The sequence below is a fragment of the Anas platyrhynchos genome, chromosome 3 (assembly GCF_047663525.1).
Source record: "Anas platyrhynchos isolate ZD024472 breed Pekin duck chromosome 3, IASCAAS_PekinDuck_T2T, whole genome shotgun sequence".
NCBI classification, from domain to species: domain Eukaryota; kingdom Metazoa; phylum Chordata; class Aves; order Anseriformes; family Anatidae; genus Anas; species Anas platyrhynchos.
Window position 1 is genome coordinate 34,022,258 of NC_092589.1, and position 27,151 is coordinate 34,049,408.

Sequence of the window (27,151 nt, forward strand, 5' to 3'; positions counted from 1 at the left end):
AAAAACAAAGGAACCTAAATTTGTCCACTGACAGATGTGTCTGGCATGCTGCGGAGGGCAAGGTTTCCAGAAGCATCAGAGATATCCCAGCAACAGCAGGGAACAGCACAAGCACAACTGTGTAGGTAAATACAAGTGTAGCTATAAAGAGGGAGACACATCGAAAATTGAAAGGAAGCCTATTGCAAAGGTCTGGTAACAAACAAGTTCCACATAATAGTCAAGACAATGAGTTACTCTTGCCAGATGTCTTGATTGCTCAACTATTTAAAGGGGGAGTCAAAATGCACAAAAAGCCGTAGGGCCATTTTGTATTATTAAGGTCTCAGTTAAAGTTTTTCAATTAAAAATAGTTTCCCTACATTTTATATGTGATTTTATTTTCCTGTTGCTGCAAGGAAACTGATAATCACTGTAATATGTCCAAAGAGAACCCGAACACTTATTATATTTCATATAAGCCCAAACTTCAATTATCTTTGGATATGGGGAAAAAAAAAAAAAAAGTTTCTGGTCATGCTCTCTCTGTGAAAACCAGATAAGCTTTTACTTGTTCAAAATTACTTGAGATGGAACTCGCAGTGTTTTTCTGTAATGGGACATGTATGGGAAAGGATGTTCCTTCTGCAAATCAAACCACTTCTCTAGAGCATTTTATCTTCTTTTAACTTTTTCGGTTCCAAATATATCAATATTTACAACATTTCTTTACAATGAGGGTGGTCAAACACTGGAACAGGCTTCCTAGCAACGTGGTTGATGCCCCATAATGTCACTATTTAAGAGGCATTTGGACAATGCCCTCAGTGACATACTTAAACTTTTGGCTGGCCCTGAAGTGGTCAGGCAGTTGGACTAGATGGTCTTTGTAGGTCCCTTCCAGATGAACAGTTCCTGTTAAATCTTAAGCCTTAAAAAGTGAGATCTTTGTTACTGATTCTTCAAAGTATAGACCACATCGAGAGCCATCATGCCTATTCCGTTACTATAACAGGGACTAGCAACGGCATCTCAATCTTACTATTTTAAAACTACAGTGTATCACAGCAGTCTCATGAACCAGACTGTGAATGGAGGATTTGGTGATGCTCTGCAAATTACTGCAGCTGCTGCTAACGAGGCCTGGCAAAGGAGCTATCAGACTGATGGACCCTTGGGGAGCCCTGATGCAGTTGATGGCTGTCTGAAGACATCACTGATCCATGCAGGTGTGGGATGGTGGAAGATGAACACCATGGCAGCTGCATGTGGATACTGAGAGGAATGGGCATCTCGTAGGTAAGCAGTGATAGGACTAGAGGGAATGGCCTCAAGTTGCTCCAGGGGAGGTTCAGGTTGGAAATGAGGAGACATTTCTGCTCAGAAAGAGCAGTCAGGCACTGGGGCGGGTTGCCCAGGGAGGTGGTGGAGTCACTGTCCCTGGGGGTGTTCAAGGAGAGGCTGGACCTGGTGCTTGGGAACATGGTTAGTGGTGACACTGGTGGTAGGGGACGGTTGGAGCAGTTGGTGTGGGAGCTCTTGGAGGTGGGAAGCAAAACAACCTTTAGAGTTAAAATCCATCCAGATGTACTTCTGGAGGAAACCTCCAGCGTTACTCCCGAGAGCTTTGTGCTCTGCCGGGACATTTCTCCACCCCCGACCTCCCAAACCCTTCTCCAGCACCACAGGGACCGCAGCGCCCCCGCCGCCCCCTGCAGGCCGGGCCCCGCTGGCCGCCTGCTGACGCAACCCCGGAGGGGCGGGGCGGGGCGGTGAGAGGGGCCTCCCGCCCCGCCCACCGCCCGGCTCGCCCAATCGGCGGAAACTTTATAGCGGGGTCGGGCGGAGGGGGCCTGCTGGCGGCCAATCGCGGCGCGGGGCCGCTGGGTGTCGCCCCGTGAGGCGGCTGCGCCGTGGCCGTCGGGCGCCGCTCAGCGCCGCGGCAGCCCCCGGGCAGGCCCCAGGCCAGGCCCCGCCGCCCGCACCCGCACCGGGAGCGGCCCCGGCCCCGGCCCCGCGCAGGGCGGGGAGATGCAGCCCCCGGGGCCACAGCCGCCGCTCTACGCGCCCAGCAACGGGGACTTCACGTTCGTCTCCTCCGCGGATGCCGAAGGTGAGCGCGGGGCCTTCCCTTCCCTTCCCTTCCCTTCCCTTCCCTTCCCTTCCCTTCCCTTCCCTTCCCTTCCCTTCCCTTCCCTCCTCACCGAGCAGTGCCGTGCTGGCACGCTGAGGCGATTTCTGTCTTTGCACCGCAAAAGCAAACACGCAACAGGCAGAGCTGTGCCGCCTCCTCTTGGCAGAGGGTGACCCTTTGGGCTCTGGCCGTTTAAACAACAAACTTTCGGCTTTGTGTGTTTGGTTTCAGTTGTAGAGAAGGTTAGGAGTTGTGCAAATCCTGGCCCTGGGGCCCTACCCTGGAGAAGAAGACTTAAAAACTACTGCAGAATAATGAACTCCGAGCTTTGGTGAGCTTACCAATTGCTCTGACAAGGCATACTGATCAGTAGGTACAGCCCAGGTTGCTTTTCTTTGATTTCTTTTTTTTTTCCCCTTTTTTGCCTTGATCTGAAAAGGGATCCAGGATCTGGATTCTGGGAGACCCTTTGGTTTTCTCCCGAAGGCATTTGCTGAGCCCCATGTTAGTAGTCTGTCAGTGTACTGTAACCACCTGCACAGTAGGATGTGTTGCATTGGACTCAGCTCTGTGCTTTTTATGAGCTCGAATGAGGTTTAATCTCATGCCTGTTTGGTGTAGTCCTCTCTGTGAAGTGCCACATAGGCCTATCCTAACAAACAGACATAAGGGAAACTAAACAGCTTGATGTTTCTAAATAAAAACACTGTACGTTGCATTTGCATCTTCTTGTTATTTCCCAAGTCTTGATCTATACAAAGAATAAAACTTTTTTTTTGGTATTGTTTCCATAAGAGGTAGCTGTTTGTGGGAAAGAATGGCAGAGATGAAGTGGACATGTATGGGTTAAAGAACAGGCTGGTTCTTGTTTGTTTTTAACTTGTTGAGCTGCTTTGTCCCACCTGAGATATCATCTTGCAATATAGACATAAAATGCTGTTAATCGGTTTCACAATTTAAAAGATGGTCATAGGTATTTGCTAATTGCTGAGTGCTAACAGGAGCCTTGGTAAAGAAGATGTGTGTAGAAGTTTTCCAGCCTCGGGATGGGTTGTCATTGTTGAGATGACAGAAAGAAGGCTGATCGGGCTGTTGTGGCTGTGTATTTTGGCAGCCACAGCTGTGCACAAAGAACTGCAAGAACGCCTCCTTGCCAAGCAGAGTTGCCCTGTAGCACAGCCAGGTAATTTTTAGAATGACAGAAGGGCCCTGCTGATAATAGAAAGCTTGTGAGGTTTTCCCTACCTCAATGTTCAGGCATTAAGAATACATTTCTTCCCCCAGGCAACAGCAGAAGGCTTTGCTTGCATCTGGTGGGAACAATGTGTATGTGCTGATGTGTAAAGAGTGAAGAGAAATTTCCTTCATTAAATAACTGTGATCTTCGTCAGGATCCTGTGCAGATGGTGTTCTTGGAATCAAAGCAACAGACCAGTAACTGTCACGATTATGAAATGGTTGAGAAGCACTAATGGGGAAGCTTAAATTTAAGCTGGCGTGGCCTAGCGAGCTGATCTGGGACAGAGCTCTGTTAATTTGATTGTGGTGCTGAGCGTGGAGTAAATGCTGCAGACATGCTGGCTGAACACTGTAGGACATCCTGTCACTGGGAGAGTGTGCATTCTGTGAAATTGTGCTGCATTCAGGTAGATGATGTCTCAAACATAATCCACAAATGTGGCCTGAATTTTCTGTAAGGGTGTTGCAGGAATATTTCAGAAGTACTTGCTGTAGGTAGGTGTTTGGGGAAATTTGTACAGAGGATTTTGTGTGTGTGTGTGTATAAAAACACACAACAGGGCAAAACAAGATTTTCTTTAGTGAGGCAAAAAACCTTGGGTAAGAAGGGAGTCTTTGCATCTTGGTATATTTGTAACAAGGTTTGTACAAATATTGGCTTACTTGTTTGTTGTTGTGTGTTGTGTTTTTAAGCAAAAAGAAGGAAGTTCGTGAATTCTTACTGGAATACTTACACTTTTCATTCCTTCCTATTTTATTTCTTCAGTGTAGATTTTCATTTACTGTTTTGTATTCTTCATCTGTACATAATCAAATAAAATGCAAATAAAACTTTTGACACAGACTGAACGTATATAAATTGGGGGAGGGGGGTTAATATTGTGATAGACCAAGATCATAGTGAATTAAAGAGCATTTATCTCTCCTTATTGAATGGACCGTGGGGTTCTCTGATAGTATTCTTTTTTTCTACCATTTTTTAACCTGTGTTAAAAGCAGGCTATAAATCAAAACACCTGGGAATTACTGAGAAGTAGGATGTAAGGAGAGAATTTGGGTGAAACAATGCCAGTGTGTAGAAATGGGCTCTGAAAGAGAGAGTGTGGTAAGAAAAAATGGTAAATCCCCAACTGTCAGCATGATGAGACTTTCATACTTAACTCTTATGCTTCTAAATGCTTAATGATAAAGCACAGACTGAAAGGTGTTGTCATACTGTTACACTGTGTTGCCAAGACAAGTGCTCCATGCTAGAACTTGGTAATCTAAACCAACATGGTTACTATTCACAAAACCAGAAGTACCCTTTCAATTTACATTAATGTATAACTTTAAATATTTCATGGTGATGACCAGCACGTGTAGCTTTATACGTCTGTTTATCTTCCAGTGCTTTTGAAATCAGATATTCTTAGCAAGATAAAGATGTTTATCTTTCTCTCCCTTTTTCTCTAAGATCTTAGTGGGTCCATAGCAACTCCAGATGTTAAGCTAAATCTTGGAGGAGAATTCATCAAAGAATCTACTGCAACTACATTCCTGAGACAGAGAGGGTATGGCTGGCTTCTGGAAGTGGAAGATGATGACCCAGAAGATAACAAGCCGCTTCTGTATGTAATAATTATTTCTAGATATTTATCTTTCTTAGTTGTGTAGGTAAAAGAAACAGCTTATAGGTTCTCAAATGGTCCCATAGTCTTCTGGAATTCCGTTTGATGAATTACTTGAGCAATGAGTCTCTTTTGGTGCAGGAATGAAAAACTTTTTTCATTATGGTGTTTTTTCAACTGTAAAAGAAAGGCTTGTTATTGACTGTAGGGGAGGAAGGAAGAAGTAAAATCCAAATTTTATTAATCCGTGTAAGTACAGAACTTTCATGGCTTTTGTGCTCTTACCTGTTGATCTTGTCCTGTTTTTTTTTTTTAAAACTGTTCTGCAAGAAGTAAAGCAGCATAAACTTTATATTCTTTGATGCTATTTTATATTGTAAAGTTGTGTTAAAAGGAATTATTGTTGAAAGACAGAAATGTCCCTAAAACTGCATACGTCTACATCCCTTGTTCTGTTCATAGAAACATGATAGTCTGAAGACAGCTGTATCTTAAGGATATGGCCCTGTGAGGCAGGCAGTCTGGTTCTTAGTCTGTGTTCTGCACCTAAGCAGTTTCATTCTTGGTCTCAATGTTTTCCTGCATAAAAGAAAAGGATGTTTTTAAAAACGGAGAGGAAGGAAAGTACTCTGAAGAGTTCAAATGAGGGTGCTAGGAGAGAACAGATGCCTGGAGAGCTTTATGAAATTGCTACTTGAAAAGTACTTGAACTTAAAATGCGCAGGAGTAGCACCTGTGTGACTAAGTCTATTCTGTAAACCTGTAACTTTTAATTATGAAATAAGCTGCTGTACTGAGGTGACAACACATGAAAGCTCTCTGTTGATGAATGTTGTATACCACAAAAAACAAGTTTGTGATTCAAAAGCAGCTGGGTGTTCCAGCTGCCTGTTGTGGGAAGTGGGAAGAACATGCCAGGGCATTGATAATTTTGTAGCAAACAGAAGGAATATAATCTTGCTAACAGAGAACCTTCATCTGATTTATGTAGCAGTTTCTGTGCTGTTCTAATTATTCCTAGAACACGGGCTGTAATGAAGCCTTCTAGTTGGAATTCGTTTATGGATTTAAAGAACAGCAGGCAGCTAAGACAAGTTCGTTGATACGGTGGTACCACATGAGCATTTTGTTCAATAATAGTGAGGGTTTTTCTTTCTTATTTGGGCAGTCTTGCTCTTCACACTTCTCTCTTGTTACAGCTACCATCTCATCTTTGATGAGATGACTGACAGCTTCAGGGGGAAGGCAATTTATTACACATGGAACTATGAGAAGCCTTAGGCAATGACAAGAAATTAATTCCAGAAAGTACTTCTGTTACACAACCTTCAGAGTAGCATATAAAAATGCTATATACTGTTTAGATAAACGCAGGAAAAATAGATGCTTTTAACACAACCCTGAATCTAAGGAGTGGGCTAAAGAACAATTTTCGGTATTTAGTTACAGGTTAGTAACAACAATCCTGCCGTAGGCTGCTAATGGTGATCCTGAAACTACCTGGAGAGGATCAACCAGCAGTATTTCTGAGAATACTGAGAAGAGAAATTGCAGTGAAACGTGTCTTTTTGCATTTATTTCTTGTTTCAGCTCTTCTAAGGAAAAAGATGTAAATTAAAGCCCAGTACAAAATTTTCATAAACAGATTGAGAATATGATATACAATTTCCCTACACCTTTAGGGCTGTTACTAAATATAGAGCAGAGTGATAACTGCCTGAAGTCTCTTGCAACTCTTCAGAGCTTCATTCATAACTGTGTAGGGGAAACACCAAGGTTCTGTCCCAAGGCTCTGCAGATAAACTTAAGCAATGGTAAGGGAATTGCCTGTCGCTTGGGAAGTCTGCTTCCTCCCACCTGTGTCAGGAGAATCATGACAATTTACCCGTTAAGAGCCTCCCTTACAGAAGTCTCTTCTGGTTTATTTGTAGCTGCTTAGAGATGGTTTGTAGCCAGGGACTGGAAAAGGCAATTAGAGAGGAACAAGATCTCTTGCAGAGAGATCTTTATTGCCAGTTTAATTGGCTTTCATTTATTTTTACTCATATTGGAAACAAGCCAGGGCTAACCAATTGGCATAAACTGGTCTGTTGAAAACTATTGTTGCTGAGGCATGTGAAGTCCCATTTAAAACAACAGAAAACTGATGTACTTTGGTTCAGGAGTGGTGACTGGGAACACTTTATTTCTTGTAGAATTGAAAACAAAATGTTTCTGTAATAAGTGTGCTCCTGGCAAACTGTTGAACGCAGGAGCACCCATATGTCCCACTTCTTTGTGTGCGTGTCTTTGACTTTGGTTTACAGTAGTATGAATGTTACATGTGTGGCATGCCAGAAAACAGATCTGCTGTCCTAATGTGGACTGCTCAGGTGTGCTGTGGATGTTTGCAATTCTCAGTCATTAATTGATTTTTGTATAAAGAAATACCTGTGTCATACTGGCTATTGACTGTATGATGAAGGTAGGGCACTGCTTCATGCTGGATGTTTCTCTGCTAGTCACAGCTACAGAAAGCCTTATGGTGACAGCCTTGCTTTACAAACCTGTTTGCCCTTGCCTTTACTTTTCATACCCTATTTGATTCCTGTGATGCATTGTAATGCTCCCTTGCTTTCCAATTTCAGGGAGGAACTTGACATTGACCTGAAGGATATTTACTACAAAATTCGATGCGTGTTGATGCCTATGCCATCTCTTGGGTTTAATAGGCAGGTAGTGAGAGACAATCCAGATTTCTGGGGTCCTCTGGCAGTTGTCCTCTTCTTCTCAATGATTTCATTATATGGACAATTTAAGGTAGGTATAAGCCTCCTGTGTAAAGGGAAATCTAAGTGAAATGTGGGGACACAATTGCTAAGCAGTTTGCATCCTTAAAAAGGTAGAAAATGTTCCCCTTACATACTGATGTGGGGAGTTCTAAATACTGTTTCTGAAGATGTAGAAAGATAGCAGCAACAAATGTATTAAATAACCCACAGATACCTTAATCATGGTTAAAATGTCAGGTTTTTATATAAGAAAACAAAGTAAAGATGTGGTTTATAGAGGAAACAGATTGATGCTGGTAAGTTTATAGTCATGTTTGTGATTATCTCCATTTTAATTCTGACCTTTTGTTAACTTGTGTTTTATTATTAAATGTTATCGCAGAACATCCACATGGGTGCCATGAATTTTAACTTCCTGACAAATAAGGCTACTTGTTTAACCTGTACTGTATCACAACTGTTTAACTTGTGCTAATAACGGCTGTTCTCTAGTATATTTGATCTTCACTAGTGCACATTGCTCTTCTGTCCTCCATGCTCAATTACAGTAACTTTCCCCTAGTCAATAGAATTTGTCCATAATTCCATTTGAACTCTACAGCGAATAGCTTTTTCAAAGGCAATGTGCAGATTTAATTGCCTTCCATAAGCACAGTTACCTTTTTTCTTTACATTCAACTTGGAAATAGAGAAGCGTTACCATTTGTAGTTCCAATTTGAATGAGAGCCTAGGTGGGCTTTTCCAGTAGTTAATTGCATCTATGGAAATCTTTGACTTTGTGTACTTGTTCTAAAGAGAATGTAGAATAGCAGTAAGCCATGTATGTAAAGTAAGTGTGTGGTTATGCTAGGACTTTGTGAAAGGTGAGGCAAAATCATTCCTTTTGTGGCCTCTGGCTTCCATTTGGTGTACCAAATGCTGACTAAGAGTTGGCTCTCAGTATCTTGTTTCTGTGAGGTGAGTAGATTAAACCCTGTAGTATTCAGGTCTTCTGGGTGGACCACATAGCTGTCTTTCAGACAAAGCAAGGACCATTCCTTGATCCTGTGGCATATCAATTCTCTGCTGTAGTTTGTGTATCTTCTGTACATGAACATTGGCCTCATGTTTGTTAGGAACGTTGGATTTACCATGTAGATGTTAGAGTGCTGTACTTGTGGTAGGAGGGAAAGCTGGCAGCTAGCAACAGGATGAATGACAGCAGCGAGGCCAGATGAGCTGAATGGTGGCCTGTAAGCTGGAGGGATGAGTGATCCTGCTCTAAGACTTTAATCTGGTTCTCTTCTTTTAGGCAGTGGAAGATAGCAGGATGTAAAAGGAGGCCATGTGCTATTTTCACAAATAGCTTAATGTTATTTACCTTTTTTTTTTTTTGAAGTGCTATGATTTTTATCTGTTCTCATTGATTAGTACTCAATTCATTTTTTTCCACTTATTTAATAGTTCCTGATTGACAGAAGAATTGAATAGGGGTAAAATTATTTTTAAGTGCAACAGTTGAAAATACAAAGAGGGGACTGAGATTGCTGTTTCCCTCTACAAACATATTTCAGAAGAGAAAAAATTAATTTCTAATCCTTCCAGTAGTGCAGCTCCAAGAACAGCAGTGTTACTTTGAAGGTTCTGTTAAAGAATCTTAAAACCATGTTTCAGCTTACTCTGTTAAAGAACAGAGCAATGAAAGAAGCATGAAAAATAATTACAGACTACGTCCCAGGACTTTGGGTCTGTTTCTTATATCTCATCATAAAGTTCTACCAAAAATTAAAGGCTTATTTCTTCTGAGTGCTCTCAAATGGAATAGGAAATAAAATTGTGTTTTGTGGACGACAGAAGGAGAATCCCTACTCCTTGCATTGGTTGGCTATGACTTCTAAAAACAGAGCCAACTTTTGGAATATGAGGATATGAAGATGTTATCTAGGGTGATCTTAGCTTTCCACTTAACTAATTTCTTCCTACTCCAATGCAGTATTATAATACATAGAAAATACTGTTTGAGCTTTCCATTTGCACGAATTTGCCATTACTGTGATTTTGTAAATGTAAGTTCTAAATTTTATTGTCAAGCTTTACTGTAATACTGAGTAAAACTATTCTTGCTGCAATTCAGAATTCATTTTTGTATGATGAAATTCTTGAGCGCAGTGAAAATGATTAATATAGATGAGTTATCCTTTCTCACAGTGAAAAATATTAGAAATGAATGTTTTTTTCTCTTTTAAGGTTGTTTCTTGGATTATAACTATTTGGATATTTGGATCCTTGACAATTTTTTTACTGGCCAGAGTTCTTGGAGGAGAGGTAAGTACCTGTATGTGAAAAGGAAGTAGAGGGAGGTAATTAAAGTCTCTTGACTACATTTTTCAGTAGTTCTTTTGTGTTTTTGGTGCTTGGCTTTGGACACTGCAGCCAACTAAGCATGGATGTAGTTGAGAACCTTAATGTGTATGTTTCAGGTTCCTGGCCTCCAGAAGTAGAATCTAAAATGCAGAGGTGGTCAGCTACTCCTGTGCAGTGCATGGAGTGCTGGATGTGGTAAAGAATCTAGAAATACATGCTGCAAATCCTGGAGATTGGTACAGGTGCCTGTGATCCAGAGCTGAAGTCCTTTCTTGAGGACAAATGCTTTCAATTTTTTGGTCACAGAGCTAAATGGAGCCCTTTTTACTCCCTTGCATTGTCCTTTATTTCACTTTTTTTAATTGGGCTGACAGCAATTGTACAGCAGCATTGTACAGGGCACCCACCAGTGTTTGTTTTCAGCCTTGGCCTTATGCAGTTCAGACCCATTAAAGGATGAAAGTCAGTGTGTGTTTTTCAGCTGTGAAGCCAATTGAAGTCCTGGCCTACATCCCTGCCTCCAGCTGCTTGCATCAGCAGGGCTGGCAGGGCTGTGTGAGCCAGCAGTGTTTATAAACTGAGTCACTGAGTGATTCAGGTGTGAACAGCAGAAAATGCCTTACAGCTAGGCCTGCAAACTGCCACAGTGGAAGAGTCAGGAGGACAGAAACTTCTTAAAATGGCTCTGCAGCTTAAAACTGATTGAATCATCTTATAATAGGAATACTTCTATAGGTGTGATTGCAGGGTACCTTTGCCAGCATAATTCAGATACCCTTAAGTCAGTACATCTTGTGGCTCAAAATGTGAAATGATCAGGATGTATGAACTGGTGAGAAAGGGGAGAGGCATCACTACAGAGCTGCAGAGCTCACTGAAGGAACAACTGCTGCAAGAGATAGGAAAAATGGTATCAAAGCAAAACAAGTAACTGTCTTTCAAGCAAAGTTGAACCGGAGAAGCCCAGCTGGGCCAAGGGATATTTCCAACTGTAGTAGGGGAAAATCAGACATTTTAATGTCCATTTAATAACCAAACTAAAAGCATTTATGGAAGTACTTTGAACTAGTCTAAGATAATCAGTCATAAATTTAAGCTGGAAATCAGAAGTATCTTAAGGGGATCAGGTTTTAGGTCTTCTGCTAATGCTGAGAGCATTTTGTACTTTGGAAATCTATATATTAATATCTTAATGCAGGAAATCATTTCTTTGCTGCCTGTGACAGCCAGGTCTACAATTGATAACTGAGAGGTCTGTTCTAGTTCTGTGCTCCAAGGTTTCATTTGCACACTCCATGGAGTGGCAGTTGTGAACCACTTAAGGTGGGACATGAAAATATGTAACTCTACCCATCCTTTGTGTTTTTTGTATGTCAGTGTTTCCTATGCAAGCGTTAAAAATGTCATTAGTTTGTTCTGTTTTTTTTTTTTTTAATAAATACACTTTTCTAAGGAATTATTAACTACAGAATTCTAGAGTATAGTATAGAAAAACAATTTTCATGCTAGCAAATGACCAGAAATTTCATGAATACCCAGAACCTTATAGTTATTCATACTTTTATAACATGATGAAATTGCTTGGACAACAATTTTGTACTACAGAGTGTGTTTTTCATGTGCTTGAAAATTTCAGGTTGCTTATGGCCAAGTTCTTGGTGTGATAGGATATTCTCTACTTCCCCTCATTGTCATAGCACCTGTACTTCTGGTGGTTGGATCATTTGAAGTGGTTTCTACCCTAATAAAAGTAAGTTTGGTAACATCTATTGAGAATTTGTTTACAGTTATTCTAAGTCACTTTCCTAACACTCGAAGTATTAATCCCTGCAGGACAATGCAATGTGTCAAAATATTTATAAGTAGGACTTGAACTCTGATTCTTTTGGTTAACATGGGGGATATGACTGCTAAGCAAATTCTGTTTTAAATGCTTCTTTTGAGTACTTGGAGTATATATAATCCCCAGGGAGATACAAAAATACCTGTGTTATCAGGTTAGCTTCTATTTAAGTATTTTGCTGTGTTATATTAGTTGTATTAAGATGTAACTACGGCTATCACTTTAGATGTAGATGTGTAATTAAACATCAAACTGAAGAATCTGAAAGTGAGCTGTTCTATCCTTTCCCTCATCATCCAGCTTACTTTTAGTTATTGCTACACGAGTGTGATGTTAGCCATTGTTCTGGGACCTTCCCATAATGGTAGCAGTACAAATCTCTCAATATCCTTTGCAGAGCAGGTGACCATTCCTCTGGCTCTACAGATATGGGGCATAGGGCACAAAGCAATATGTTGCCTGATACCACCTGCTGTCAGTCACCTTCAGTGAAACTAGCAATGTTCCCAGATAGATCCTGGAAGTGCATAATGTTCTTGAACACTTCATACAACCCTTTTAGATAGCCTGTGAAGTTATTGCTAAACTTGTGGAAGGTTGACTGAGAACAGTTACTGGCTAAGCTGTACGCTTTCTGAGTTCTTGTTATGCTGATTTGATTAATTTCTGTCCTGTTGGCTTGCTAGTTTACAGCATAATTGAAATACAAGTAAAGTATGATAAACAAGAAGAATAGCTGTGTTCGTGACTTGTTAACTTGCAATTACTATTAAGTGATACATTCAGAAAGCAAATTATTAACCTGGCAGTTAATATTACTTAACTTGTATTTATTTTTAAGTTGCATGAAAACTCTGTTACCTGATTATTATTAGCAGTCTTACATCAACTTCAAGGTGAATCTGTGAAAGGTTCTTACCTTTGGATCATTAGTGGGAAGAGGCAGGACAAGCTGCGTATAGTCAGAACTGTCTGTGCTGTGACATGCGCTGCTTCCTGTGGCTTAGGAGCTCTGTGCTTGGGGAAATGCTCCCCAGTCTCAAAGTTGGGGAACTGCAAGTGAGATTTCAATTCCAGTAATTTTTTTCCAGTTGTAATCAGCAAAGTAAACTAGCCAAGTAATGTGCCTTGATTGGTTTCATTGCTGCAGTTTTCCTAAAGTATCTTAGAGAATCTAATCGTGATCCATCTCCACTGTCCCAGTTTAGGCAGCAAAATCACGAGCGTGCAGATTTTTTTTCGGTGTCTTCAGCAATGACGATTGAACCAGTTGCATAATCCCTCAACCAACTTGAGCTACTCTGACAGAAGCATAGAGGAATATTTTTTTGCTGAGATCCTATTGTCTGCCTTCTCCTGAACAGAACTTTGGTCTTACTGTTTTCAGGAGATTCATGGCTTTGTTCTCATTCAGTTTTAAGTATTTTTTCTTTTTTCATTAATATTTAAGTTGCTGCCTGAGGATAATAGGTGTCTAATTACTTTTTGCTCTAACCTCGTTAGCTTGAGGCTTGAGTCAAGTTCACTGACCTAAAGACTTTAAAAAAAAAAAAAAAAAAGTATGTGTACTAACTTCATGTAACATTGTGAGTATTTACATGTAATGATACTTTCTACTAGTCCTTTAAACTAGTTAGTTGTTAACTGAGGAAGCAATGAAGTTTTTGCTACAGTTATATTTTGGGAGACTTTTCATTGTATCTGACTTCTCATTGTATCTGAAATGAATGGGAAGGTGAGTTTCAGTTACCTTGAGGTGGAAGCACTATAATTAAAGCCAGAAGTAAAAATAAATAATTTTAAAAAGGTAATTTAACCCTCTGGTATATATTGTTGGAGAAAGAGTCAAGTATACTGCTTGTCTCTTTTATTAAAAAAATAATAATAATTAAAAAAAACAGTGGGTTTTGGGTTGGAGAAGCTTAAAATTTACATTATGGTATCATCTTACATTACAAAAAGCTTACTATAGATCCTTAGCTGCTTACCTCAGTAAAAAAAAAAAAGTCAAAATAATATGCCTCTCTTAAATACTTACGTAGACTTGAATGGATATACATGGTATATTCTCCTCTGTGTGGGGGCAGAAGGATTGTTTGTGAAGCTTTTTTTGTTCCACCTAAACTTTCTATGTTTCTTTCTAATTGTATTGAAAAGACCTGTTTTTTTTTTTCTGAATCGTGGTATTTAGAGTGATTTTTTTACGGTGTCAGCTAAGACTGTTCATCCTCTTTTTCAGTTGTTTGGAGTCTTCTGGGCTGCATACAGTGCTGCGTCCTTACTAGTTGGAGAAGAATTCAAGACCAAGAAACCCCTCCTAATTTATCCAATCTTTTTATTATACATTTATTTCCTGTCCTTGTACACTGGGGTGTGATCTAGTGAAAGATGTGGCCAAAAGCCGTGTTTTAGTCACTTGCAGACTGAATGCGTAAGATTAAGGAGGCTGCAGATAATACAAGTGACTGTTTTGTATCCAGTTGTCAAGATGTTTTAAGATTGAAGAGCATATTTGTGTATATTATTTAATGAAGTAATTGTAGCTATATAGATTTGTATTAAAGTTCTAGGTTTGTTTAAGACTCTTCAGATTTTAATGAACAAAATAAAAAGAATCTTGTGTTTTATAAGAAAGTGTAGCAGATATACAACTCCGTACCTGTGCCAAAAGCACTAGGACCAGATTACTATATTTGAGGAGAAAAATGAGAAGTTAACTGTAACAATCTCCAAGTGCAATTTTTCTTTTGAGCTTAAACACAGCTGGCTTTTTTGGCACAGCAAATTCTGTAGATAATATATATATTTATGAAACAGTCCTGATTGTTCACAGAATAGCCTGTATAATCAAGACATGAAGATACTACTTTTAATTTAGTGCCTCAATTACTTTGATTTGGCTGTTGAGTTTTTATAAATTCCAATTTGTTTCAAAACATGTATATACTGTGTATTTTGTATCTATGGCTTGTGTGTAGCATAAGTACTCCTTGGTTAAGGATGTATATTGGGTTTTTAAAGTTTAAAAATTACAAGTATTTGAAGTCTTCACTATCTCTGACCAAAGGAGCAAGACATTTACTGCGTGACATAATTAAATTGCTTATTTAGAGAACTGAATTAATTTACTGAAGTTTAAATTTACAGAGAAACAGGTGAACACTTTTCTCAGTTGTAGCTGGCTTAATGTCAGAAGAAAAAAAGATCCCTCAAATTTGTGTGACCTCTAAACAATGTTCTTTTCTGATGACAAAATAAAAAGAATGCTTCCCTAACTGTTTTACAACATCTTGCTCTGTTTTGTTTTGAGTAGTGTGGTATATAACCTGCTTCCTTTTTTTTTTTCCCAACAGCTGCTAATCCCTTGCAAAAAGAAATAAGAGCTGTAAGGTCAGATTCTTCCCCTATAAGTAAGTTAGGACCGCAGCCTCAGTAACAATTACAAGTCTTGCTAATTTTGACTATCCAAGGATTATGTAATATGATGACATGTTAAATATTTCCTGTGTACTGTGTTGGTTGCTTATGTAATGGTCCTTATGGTAATGTTTCTTCGCAAGGAAACTCCACTGAAATTCACTTTGCATGGTACTTAGTCATTTGCAAGCTTCAGTATTTAGTATTACCAAATAGATCATAAATATCTTTTTTTGTAATCTTGTGTCTTGAGCGGGGGTAGGTGGAAAGCATTCCCTGTGTCTTTTTTTCCCTCTCAATGCTGGAAATAAAAATCAACCATGACAAGGTAATAGTAAGGGCTGTCTTTGATCCCTGATGGATGTATTTCCTTATCATAACTGCAGTTTCTCAGCTTTTTAGATACTACAATGGCAAGTTTTGTTAACTTTTACTGCTCACCAATTGCAAAACACATACTGAAATTCTAAGTCTACCACAAGCCTTTACCCCAGCTGCTTTCTTGGCTGATGCTTGCATTGGTTTTAAACAGAACTAATTAAACTTGATCCTGGACATAAACTGTAAAATAACAATCTAGCATATAATGCGTTAACGGAGAACAACTGGTTGAGTGACCAACACTACACCTGATTTTTTTTGACTTCTGTGGAAGTTTTGGTGGAACTGCCGTGGAGTCATACTAATACAATTAAGCTAAACTGGCAGCCTAGTGCTTCTCTGGAAGTATTCTGAGAGTATATTCATATCATGCTTTAAAAAAAAAAAAGGTTAGTTTATCCAGGAATGCACATTCACTTTGGAGTCTCATGTAAGAACCTGGTCATACCTCTCATGGCTATGCTTTTTTAATGGGAATGTCAAACTAGAAGACTCCAGCTACAGAGGCACAATTTACGCTTAACATCACTGACAGGGATGCGTTTGGGTTACTAGGCTGCCAGAAAGCTTTCAGATGAGCTCCTCTTTGCATAGCTGTTCATTTGATGTCCATAACGGATGTGTGTGTCTCAAATGATTCAGAGGGTGCAAGAATGCTCTACTTGATCTTGAAATATAATCTTGACATACTTTCATTTTCTCTCTACTAATGTTCTGTGACATTTATAGCTGCAACTTACCTGTTCCTTCTGACAGATGTGGCATGTGTAATATGCAATGTCGATATGCACTTAACATGGTACATATTTTGTACACAATTGCAGATTTGCACCTTTTAATCTCAGTCTCTCTAGGGTCACCTTTTGCATACGCTGTGCAAAGAAATATGTACAAACAGCTCTCAAACGGTTCTCATAGTTTGTATTAACTTTGCATTCAATAAAGTTATTTTTAGATAAGGTATGTGTAAATATAAGATGCTTTTTATATATATATAAAAAATTGAATTCAACTTGTTTACAGAATGTATGTTTACTGAATTAAGACAACTATTCCTATACCTGTCATCGATCTCAGGCTTTGGGCCTATGAATAAATTCTTGGGATAATAAAGATACATGGTTTGGTATGCATGGAAACTTTGTCACTTTGGCAGAACCTTCCCTTTCCAAGATGAAACACCTGGAAACACCTGATTTCAAGGTAGGGAATTCTATCTGTAGAAGAGATTTGGACACAAGACAAGCTTTGGACAAGCTTCTGCATATAGCAGAAAGAAAAACGCACCAACCTGTCTCCCTTCGCTATGTATCCTACAGGTTGTATTATCCAAAAACTTATGGCTATGTGAAAATTACGTGAAAGCACCTGTTTGGGTGTAGAGACGGGATGCAGGTGGAGGAGGCATGCTTTTAACTTTGCCTTTAATGTTTCTATTGGTGTAGTGAGGCAATGCCTCAACGCTCCTTGGCTGTCAGAGCAGCGTGGAGGAGCTCAGCCCCACAGAGAGCTGTGCTTTTGGGGGGTTTCTTACAGTTTATTTGAACAGCCACTTCCTTAATGTATTTTCAGGAGGATGAAGCCTCTGCTAATTGGGGTCCTATTACTAAACCCCCCAATTTGTAGGGACCCCATTAGCATTAGAGCCCCTCCATGCCTGGGGTCAGCCCCTCCCTGCGCTGCCGGAGCCTCCCCCTCCCCTCTCCCCCGCGCATGCGCAGCTCCCCCGCTGCCCCCTCCCCTCCCCTCAGCCGCTCTCCCCCCCCTCCTTCCCCTCCCCACCCGGGGCCCGGCGCTCCGTTCCGCATCCGGCGCGCTTGCGTCACTTCCCGCGCACGCTGGCGCTCTCCCTCTCCCCGTCTCCCCGGCCCCGGCTGCTGACTGGCGGCGGCGGCGGCGGCGGCCGGGCCTGGCAGCGAGCGTTGCCCCCGGGCCTCCTCTCCTCAGGGCGGCGGCGGCCCGCGACATGGCGGCGGCCTCCTGCTCCTCCGCGCCGGCTCCCCCAGCCGGGCCCGGCCCCGGTCCCGGCTCCGGCTCGGGCTCCGGCTCCGGCTCGGGGCCGGCCCCGGCGTCGTCGTCGTCGTTGTCGTCGTCGTCCGGGCCGGGCCCGTGCGAGTGGCTGCTGCTGCGGGACGGCTGCCTGCGCTGCGACGCCGAGGGGCTGCGCAGCCTGTGCTACCACCCGGCCCTCAACGCCATCCTGGCCGTCACGGCGCGCGGCGCCATCAAAGTCATCGACGGCACCTCCGGGGCCACGCTGCAGGCGTCGGCGCTCAACGGTGAGCGGGGGGCGAGGGGTGAGGGGTTGAAAGGGGGTGGGGGGGGCGGTGCCGTCCTGTGCGGGTGCCACAGGTGGTCCCGCTCGCCAGAGGGGCCTTCCAGCTCCGTCCCTCATCCCCTCACCTCTTGTGGCACTAAATCTTTTAAGAGCAGAATCCATCCCAAAGTTACGTGGCTATTCATTTTAAATATACCTTTGTGGTGCTCCTCAGGCTGCCACATATCTCGCCTGCCTTTCATGCTAGTAGCACTCCCTCAGGTGTTACGGTAAGCAGGCAGGCTCTGTGGAGGCTAGACCCCAGCATCTCTGTAGCTGTGAAGCCGTGTTCTTGGTCACCCATTCCTCTTCGTACCCTATTTACAGTCTGGGTCCATAGGAAAAGGTCCACGTGTGATTGACACAGCTTTTTTCCCCCCCAGTTCATTAATGGGTCTTAAGCTGTGGTAGTTGTCAAAATATTGTGGGGTTTTCTTCTGGTATGTTGTGAGACCAGTCCTTGGAACAGAAAGATTTGCTCTGTACTGCTTGTGTGTTTACGCGTTTAGGCTCTCCTTGGAGTTGTATAGACGAGTGTAACTAAGAGGATCGGGCTTCGCTGAGGGATGTCAGGGAAGGATTGATGGTTGTCACCTGCACGGGGCACAGAAATGCCAGGAATGGTGCAGAAATGACAGGGTCTAGGTACTGCAGGTACTTCTGCTTTAAGAACCAGCAACTGTTCTGTCAACCTGAAAAGAACAGAACAAAAAAATCTGTCATTTCTTTTCATGATTTAGAGTAGATGTATTTTTAAAAGGTTGGAGAAAAAATAACTTATGGAATTATTGAGTAGCTGTCGACTGCTTTTGGAGCTTGGTTATAATGAAAATCAGACTTGTGTGGTGTTTCCCGCTTTCTTCGGAATTCAAATCGCTTTGCTTTTAAAATTCTCTTTTTTGTGTTTTTTTTTTTTTTTTTTTTTGTGTGTGTGTGTTGTTTTTTTTCTCTATCTTGCTTTCTCCTAAAGCGCTTTTATTGTTATTAGTAACTTAATTTCTTTATTATTTTTTCAAACTATTGCCAGAATTTGAGAATTGCTTCTGAGCTCTGGAGGAAGAGGGCATAAATATGGGGGCTTAATTTGTAATTGGTCGGCTGTGTAGGAAATGTTTAATTCTCAGGGGCAGAAGAAGGAGTGAACTTTAAATCAGTCAGAGCTTTTTTTTTTTTTTTTTTCCATTTTACTGTGATAAAAGCCTTGCAAGGGATTTGATTTAGTATTCAAAACGCTAATGGTAATTCTTCTCTGAATAGTAACTATTTAAAAATAACTTCCTGCTCTGCTTCTGTTACGCACATTCCCCCTGTATACCTCCCTTACTGTCAGTCTTCCCTGTGACAGTCAGAGCGACTGCAAGAGGAGGATCCTACTCCTCCTCACACCAAACAGAATTGCTTGCAAGCTACCCAAATTTTTTCTGCTCCCAGGTGACTGATGATTATGTTAATGGAAAAAAATTGATAACCTCGGTTTAGCTTGAAGAAACTTGAAGCGAACATCCTTACAGGTTCAGACTGGCGTGACTGTCAGAAGTCAGGTGCATCTCAGCAGTCGGTCCCCGAGGCTGTTATTGACTGCGTTCATTCCTGTTCTCTCCCTCTTCAGCCTTTCTCTGGGAAGAGGAGGAAAAGGGAATTCAACTGTTCTCAGATGTCCGCGTGCTCTGTACAGCACAAACTCTTTTCATGTAGGGTAGCAGCAGTTGAATACTCAGACCTGTAGACTGGCTCTGTCCCCGTTCCCTCCGCTGACATAAATGACAGGTCAAAGGATATTGTTGCTACAGGGACTTCTGGTGCTGCAACTAAAAATAGAGTCCCTAGGAATTAAAGCTGCCGCTCTTGGGAGACTGCTGCCCTCCTTGGTAACTGGGGCTTTTGCCCTGCCAAAAGTTTTCTGGTGGACAGAAAGGCTGTTGCTCATTACCTAAGGGAAAAAAAAATAATAAAATATATAACCGTAGCAGCTTCTCCGTCTAGAAAGTGGAGGAAGAAAAAGGATCCCCTATTGTGGGGAAGGGAAGAATAAAATAAAAGACCACCAAATCCTGGTGTTGCTTTCATCTGCAGTTGCAGTTCATGGCACCTATATTACTATGGTTAGCTTTGAGCTCCTTCTTAGTGAAAAGACTGGACCTGTGGAGTACTCAGTCTGGTGGAGCAGCGGAGCCTGCCTTCATTAGGGTGTAAATGCTGATTGCTTTCTTCAGCGTGTTAAAGAACAAGACAAAAGACTTGAGAGGCAGCAGGCAGTTCGGTTATAGATTGGGTCTTCCCCATGCTTCCGAAGATCCAGCTGTAGCCTCTGGCCTTTGTGTGTCAGTTTCTGGTGTTAACATCATTGGTCTGATGTATCGGATGAGCCAGAGATTGTTCTTCTGTGCCCAAGCTGTAGGAATTCAGTGAGGACTATTCATGCTTTTTGTTCCTCTCCCATATTTTTATGTGATACAACTCTGAGTCGTCTTCAGATCTGCCTACTGAGCGTGTGATCATCTTTCAGTATTTCAGTCCGTTCCCTGGGTGGACGTTGCAGGTGTGTTCAAGAGCACCAGGTCATTGCTTGGAGCAGCTCAGAGTTTGAGAGTGAATAAGAGCTAAGGGGAAAATCGGGTGATCCTGTAACATCAATCTTTGTCTTACCTGGCTGTGAGGTTGTTCTTTCTGTTCTGCCAAAGCTGTTACATGATGGCTGGCACACAGTGCTCCTCAGAGAGACCGGCTGGGAAATGCAAGGACAATTCCCATGATTACTGGATGTTACGCGGTTCTGTGTTTGTTGGTAGTGGTCACTCAGGACTAACAGGAAGCTGTCCTGCGTGTCTGTCAGGCTCTTTATTCCCTCTTAGGGATTCAAGTATTTGTGTGCTTCCAGTTTCGAGTTGAACACTTGCACCCAAAGAGCACGAAGGGTCCAAATGTCAGTCTCTAGACAGCGCTCTAAGGAAGAGCCTTCTCCTCTGCCTCAAAGAACAAACCAAAACAGACAAAAAGAACAACAAAAGCAAAGCAAACTTCAGTCATCTCAGGTGACTCTCGGTGTGTCCAAACAGATGTTTGATGGATCAGATCCTTTTATTTACAAATCAAGGAAGAAAACTGCTTGAACTGGGAGAGTGCTGTGATTCCCAGGGAAGCTTGACCAGGAACCCGTTAAGGAACTGGAATGTACTGGCTGATGGGCAGTCCCCATCTTGAAGGTTTCTGTAGGTTTTTTGAGATGAATTTGTCATAGTAATGGCTTCAGAGCCTTGTTTGGTAACATGCATAGCGTTTCATGGCTCAAGTGTTCTAAATTACTCCAGAGTCCCTAAAAGTGATCAAAATACAGACTTCTCCAAGACTACTCCAAGTGCTTCATACAGGGCAGAATCTGGTCAGTGCATATACATAACAGTTCCAGCAGGGGAAGGAGAGGCTGCGTTATCACCAGAAGCCCCTTAGCCACCGGTCCTCCTACGGAAGAGCTGAGAAGGAAATAGATCCCAGCCCAGGAGAGTCATCTGTGGCAGCAAGCTGGGGAGTGCTGCTTGTCTTCAGCTGCATTACTCTGAAGTATGGAGCCTTGGCAATCTCTCTGGGGATATCCTGTCCTGTTTCTTTTTGTTTCGTTTCCATGTGGTACAAGAGGCAAAACAAGAAAAGATTCTTCTTTGGAGTGCAGACCTGGTACAGCTCGGAAATCACAGAGGGAGCGTGAGCTTTGTGTAATCTCTTGGAAGAACCTGTTGGGATACTCTGCCATCCCCTTCTAGGCTTGAAGGAGTTGCAGGCAGCAGCACTTCCAGCGGTTCCAAGCTCACCACAGTACCACTGCTCATGTTGCCTAGGGATCTGCTGCAGCCCACCTTGCTTTTGAGTGTGCTTGGACGTGGCTGACAACACTCATCTGGGAAAAACGTTTCTCAAAGAGGTCATTCCATTGATGTATGTGATCCTAAGGTTATTCATGCAGGGTCTTAAGCACTAGAAAAAGCAGGATAGGAGATCTGTTGGATTTGAGTTGTGTTTAATACCAAAAATGACTGTAGACCACCACGTGCTCCATTCGTTTGCTAGCTTAATCAGGGGACGTCACACTTGACACTCACCTTGCAAGACTATCAAGATGCTGTCAGCTGGTACTTCCACCTCTGTGGGAGCACATCTGGATTGTCTTCTGCAAAAGCTAACATAAAATAAAAATAGAGATCTCTTTGCGTGTCTTTAAAGGAGTTTTTGCATTGTGATATTTATTGCAGGGATCCAGAAGTAACAACAAACAGTGATGCAGGCGTATGCAATGTTGCCAGACAAGAGAGCAAAACTTGCCGGATTATTCATATCTGGCTGATGGATTCGTGGCTGTCATCACAACAGTAGCACTGTATGAGTAAAGGTTTCAGATTGCTTAAAGTCAGAAAATCAAAAATTTCCTAGATCTGGGCAAATGGACTCTAAAAAAGGTCTTCTGCAGGCAGGAAGATGTGTCTTGAAATACTTCTAGCTGACCTGAAGAGGAGATACTGTGCTCTGTGCCTGGGATTTGAACTTTGCCTTCCTGCTGTGTTCCATCTCAGGTAGTTGAGGTATTTCTGGTTGGTGTGAGAAGTCCCGAGGTTTTCAACCTCAGTACCAGTTGTGGTCCATCTTTGGTCAGGGCAGCTTTTAATATGGTTATGTGACAAACCCCACAGCCCAGCTCCCAGTCATGTCGCACACCAGATTATGCAAAACGGAGAAGAAACGTGGCAGAAGTACGTTCTGGCAGAGAGAGCTGATCAGTTCAAGTCCAGAACGTTATGAAAGCAAGCAGATAAACCTCTGTTGGACCTCAAGTAAGGGCAGCATGAAGAAGGTTTTTGCTTTGGATTGCTCATCTTAGAAAGCTTATCTTTTGGTCTTTTGGATGCCGAGGTGCTCAATGGTCTGGATCTGATAGACCCTCCTGTGCTATCACTGGTCCTGCCTAGCAGCTGACTGGCTCAGAAGGACGCCTTTCTGAGCCCTTGCTAATACAGCTTCTAACAGTATTTTTATGGTTCCTGTTGTGTTGGTGGCCATAACTGAAGTGATATGAAACATCAAGGATTTTGGAACACAGAGTATAAGAAAAGTGTGTCCTAGACTGTAGATTCAGTCTTTGTTTCTGCTGATCTTTTAACAATGATTGTGTCTGGTTTTGGTGTGTGGCGTTGACCTGTTAGTGCAGGTTTTCTTGCCAAGTTACTTTCAAATCAGGAAACAAAGCTGTCTACCCTCACTGTTATGGGGATTCTTTAATTCTCTCTGAACAGTATGACGTCCTTCAGAAATGCTTCTTCAGGATGTCTTGGAAATGGAAATAAGGTTTACAACTCCGGGACAACCTTTGAGCGTATGATGCTGTGCCCGGGCGTGTTAGGAGATAGCTCGTTGCATGTCGTCTGTTCCCCTGGGATCCGTAGCTGTTCACCGGTTCTGTATTTTTAAATAAAAAATGTACATGTGGATCAGCTCACTTTCCTGATGGGGCTTAAGTGATGCCCCAGGATTGCTTTCTGCCGATAGAAAGCTGTGCTGTAAATAGTTAATGCTCCCTTAATTGCAGCGACTGCGTGCCGGCACCAGACGAGCACCTTGCACCAAGTGGACGCTTGCAGAAAGGGCGGTCACTGCCCTCTGCTCTTCCTTTTGTGCTGTGCTTGTGGATACCAACACCTGCAGCTTCTTTTGGGTTCTGTGGGGTCAGGTGTTGGGTTTGGTATTGGCCTGATGCCTTTGCTGTGGGAAGGCTGTGAGGATTTGGTAAGGCCCCGGTGCACACCACTAGGCAAAAAGCAGACGGGAAGTCTGGTGTAAGCAAAACATTGTTTGAAGATTTGCATGTATGTCAGGGGAGAGAGCGCTGCGCTGATAAGGATGATGCATGAGAAGGGGGAAAAAGGCCAGCCTTTGTTTTACTGCCCAGCTTAAAAGTGTAAAAATATGGAAATAACAACTTGCCTGTCACATAATTATAAAAATCATTATGTTTAAGTGCCTTGGGGTATCTGCTAAGGCTGTTCAGCGAGTGTTTTACTGATATTTTTTGTGTTACATGGAGGAGGAGGGAATTTACATGTCAGTTAAGTGGTCTTGAAGGTTAGCATCATTCATGGAAACGTGTGTCCCACCTCCAGTGCAGGTTAGTGAAGGCTTGCACAGTGTGCTGCCGGCCAGGCAGTGCTTCAGCCTGCTCTACGGTTGGTGGAGGGAGAGCTCTTCAGTCCGCTGCACTTCCCTGACCTGAGTGAAGCAACCAAAATCCTGGCTGAGCATTTGGCAGCTGTAGAAGAAGAGTTTGATAAACTGTTCACTGGGCAACAGGCTACAGAGACTGGCAGGAAAAACTACTTCAAGAAAGTAAGGGTGTTGTGGAGAAATGTTGTGGCAGATTCAATTGACCTCCCTTCTACTGGATCCTACATCCAGGCTGAGTTGTAAATGATGGCACACGGCACTGCTAGATAGACTTTGTTTTAATAGTGGATTTTTTTCTGTTTTCTATAGCTTTTGTAAGCCAGAATTAACACATAATTGTAGGTTTCCTCTCCAGGTAATAACACAGGAGAAGGCCGTACTCTGAACTTTTGGAGGAATTTGCATCCCATTGAGGCAGCATGGCAAGCCCAGGCTTCCAAGGTTTAAGTTAACCTTTGGGAATACCCCCTTATAGTGACACTGAAGTTCAACCATGTTCAGATATCCTTATGCTGTGTGTAGTTGTCTTAAATGTACAAGTTCCTTCATTTTTGCCAGTTCTTATGTAGCATTTGAAAATTCATCCTAAAGAATACTTCCACTTGTAAATATAGCTTAAACACTAATGGATCTAGCCTGCTCTACTTCAGCTTTCTTATATGGAAGCAATTATCAGGGGAAGAAAAACTCCTGTGAGAATGTATTTAATTAATTTGAAGTCCTCATAAGAATTCAGCGGAGCCGGAGCCTGGTGTTCTGGGCTCTGAACTGACTCATAATGACAGAATGAGATCTTGCACTTGTGCTAGAAATATGAAATACCAGCTAAATGCTCAGCAGCGATCATGTAAGCAATTACTGGAGAAGTCAAAAAAAAACGGTCTGAGAATATAAGCGCATCTCCGTGCTGTCACGTGCAATTTTGATTATTTCCACTCAAAAGGAGTCTAAAGAACTACAAATGTAAGGCATGCAGTGGGTTACCTGTGCAAGACAACCCAATAGACCATGAATATTCAACCCAAAAAACGTGATGGAGAGTTGGAGGTGGGAAGGTAAGAGTGTGAGAGAGGTTTGCAAAGTTCTGGGTTTGTGGAAAATGTAAATTTGGATTGAACTGTCTCTTCCAGCATGGTCTGGAGGGCATCAAAAGAAATGATCAGGTGCCCAATTTAAACCAATTGCTAGAAACGGTACCACATGCAACTCTTGGCTACAGACGATTGTGGATGCTAGATGTTTAGGTGGAATCACAGCAGCATTAGACAAAGAACGTGTTGTACACGTACCTTTTCTTAAATTATTTACTAAACATTTCATTTAGAGCACTGTCTTGGATAAAATGTGCATCCTTCCTCCGACTCAGTTTGGTTACTCCTGTGTACAGTTGTCATTCTGCACGTGGCTTCAAAATCGTTGAGCAGAGCTACTGATGTTTACTCCTTAACTCCTATCCCTTGTGTGGTGAGTTTAGACCCGTAAGACCTTGCACTTGTCCTTGTTGAAGTTCACAAGATCGCTGTCAAGCCATTTCCTTGGCTCTTTGATGTCCGTTTAAATGGCAGCCCTGCCCTTTAATGCCTCAGCTGCCCTCGCTTCCCTCCCATTTGGGGTCACCACAGTCGAGCTGAAGGTGCCTTCTGATCCATCGTCCAGGTCACCGATGGAGATAGCAAGCCCTGTCAACCTTTGAATGCCACCATAGCTGTCTGCCAGCTTGGTGTTGAATCATTAACTCCCAGCTTCAGGCCTGGGAGTTCAGGCAGTCCTCCAGCTTGGTGTTTCGGAAGCTCTTTACAATTTGGGACTTGGACAAAGAAAGGGGGAAAAAACAGCTAGACCTGTTCCTGCCAAACAGACCTGGAGTTTTAAAAGTGCCATAACCAGAGTGTTTTCTCCCGTTAGAGACTGCAGGGTACGTAATGGGTGAACTCAGCTCCTCTGGCCATTTTAGTGACAGAAAGAGGAACTGGTGGTAAACATTTCAGCTGGCAACGGTTTTGTTGTGAAATGCTGTGATGGGAACCGCTCTAGAAGAATGGGGACTTCCCGGTGCTGACCTGCAGAGCGATCTTTGCCTGTCTCTGGGTCCGTGTGGATGCCCTGTAACCTGCCTGAAATTTCCCAGATAGATCTTTCCTGAAAATCATAGTTCTTATTTGGAGAAAAACTGTGAAAAAGACACCGTCTTTTTTTGTTTGTGATCTGGAAGCTTTTAAGAGTTAATGGTAACTTTTGTTATGAATTCCTTGATCAGACACGTCTGGTTAATATTCCTGTGACAGCCTCCCATGTTTTGGGCCAGGTCACACACCTTCCTACACCCCTTTAACAAGAAGTATTAAACCCAGCTCTCGTACAGTGAAACCGATACTGAAACGATCCTGTCCTGCTTGTAGCTAAAGGAAAAGATAAACTGCAAGTCACGTGCCTTGTTCTTGATTAATGAAATCCAATTTTGGCACATGCTGGAGTTGCAAATAAAGTGCAGGCACTTGGCAATGCTGAGCTGGGTGTTTCTGCCTCTTTTAGCATTCCTACTGCTAGAGATCAATTTTAGTGATTTTTTCCTGTTTCAGCTCTAAATGTGGTTTTGGTTTGTTCCTTCATTTTGGACTGCTATTCCCAGTGATGTGGCAGATAGAGGTGTAAGTATGTAGTGGGATTTAAAAGAGAAAACGTTACTCATGTAGGAAACAAGGAGGTTTAGGCATGTCCAGTTCATTCATCTAAAATGGCAACTTCAGCTTGTTTTCATCCAAGAGATTCCTTTCCACCCTTATCCTTCAATTTGGGGAGTTTTTCTTTGGGGAAAGAAGGGGTGCACGGCGTGTCTCCAAGGTGGCAGCAGAGTGCTTTGCTGAGGTGACGTTTGGTGCAAGTCAGGGGCTGGTGCTGGACCTCGAAGGTAC

At 42.3% G+C, this 27,151-nt stretch overlaps 2 protein-coding genes across 9 annotated transcripts in view; both read left to right on the forward strand.

The window, feature by feature from the left end:
- The first annotated feature begins 1,855 nt into the window (after positions 1-1,855).
- YIPF4 (Yip1 domain family member 4) lies at positions 1,856-15,195 on the forward strand. The gene is made up of 6 exons (XM_027453916.3): positions 1,856-2,092; positions 4,809-4,962; positions 7,590-7,761; positions 9,961-10,038; positions 11,714-11,827; positions 14,160-15,195. Exons 1-6 carry the CDS (start codon positions 2,011-2,013, stop codon positions 14,295-14,297), a joined length of 738 nt encoding a protein of 245 aa, XP_027309717.1. The 5' UTR covers positions 1,856-2,010; the 3' UTR covers positions 14,298-15,195.
- Positions 15,196-17,558: 2,363 nt separating this feature from the next.
- The window catches only part of BIRC6 (baculoviral IAP repeat containing 6), a 173,593-nt gene continuing 164,000 nt past the window's right edge, over positions 17,559-27,151 (forward strand). For 7 of the 8 annotated variants that reach the window (XM_027453918.3, XM_027453921.3, XM_027453924.3 and 4 more), the window contains exon 1: positions 17,559-17,997. In XM_027453918.3, coding sequence (XP_027309719.1) covers positions 17,685-17,997 — 313 coding nt within the window. In that variant the 5' untranslated portion in view covers positions 17,559-17,684. The remainder of the gene's footprint in view (positions 17,998-27,151) is intronic. The other variant, XM_027453920.3, reaches the window with a different exon arrangement.

Coding starts and splice junctions, on each gene's coding strand:
- YIPF4 (XM_027453916.3), top strand. CDS start 2,011: ATGCAGCCCCCGGGGCCACAGCCGCCGCTCTACGCGCCCAGCAACGGG. Junction 4,963..7,589: donor GAAGATAACAAGCCGCTTCT/GTATGTAATAAT, acceptor TTCCAATTTCAG/GGAGGAACTTGACATTGACC. Junction 10,039..11,713: donor CCAGAGTTCTTGGAGGAGAG/GTAAGTACCTGT, acceptor TGAAAATTTCAG/GTTGCTTATGGCCAAGTTCT.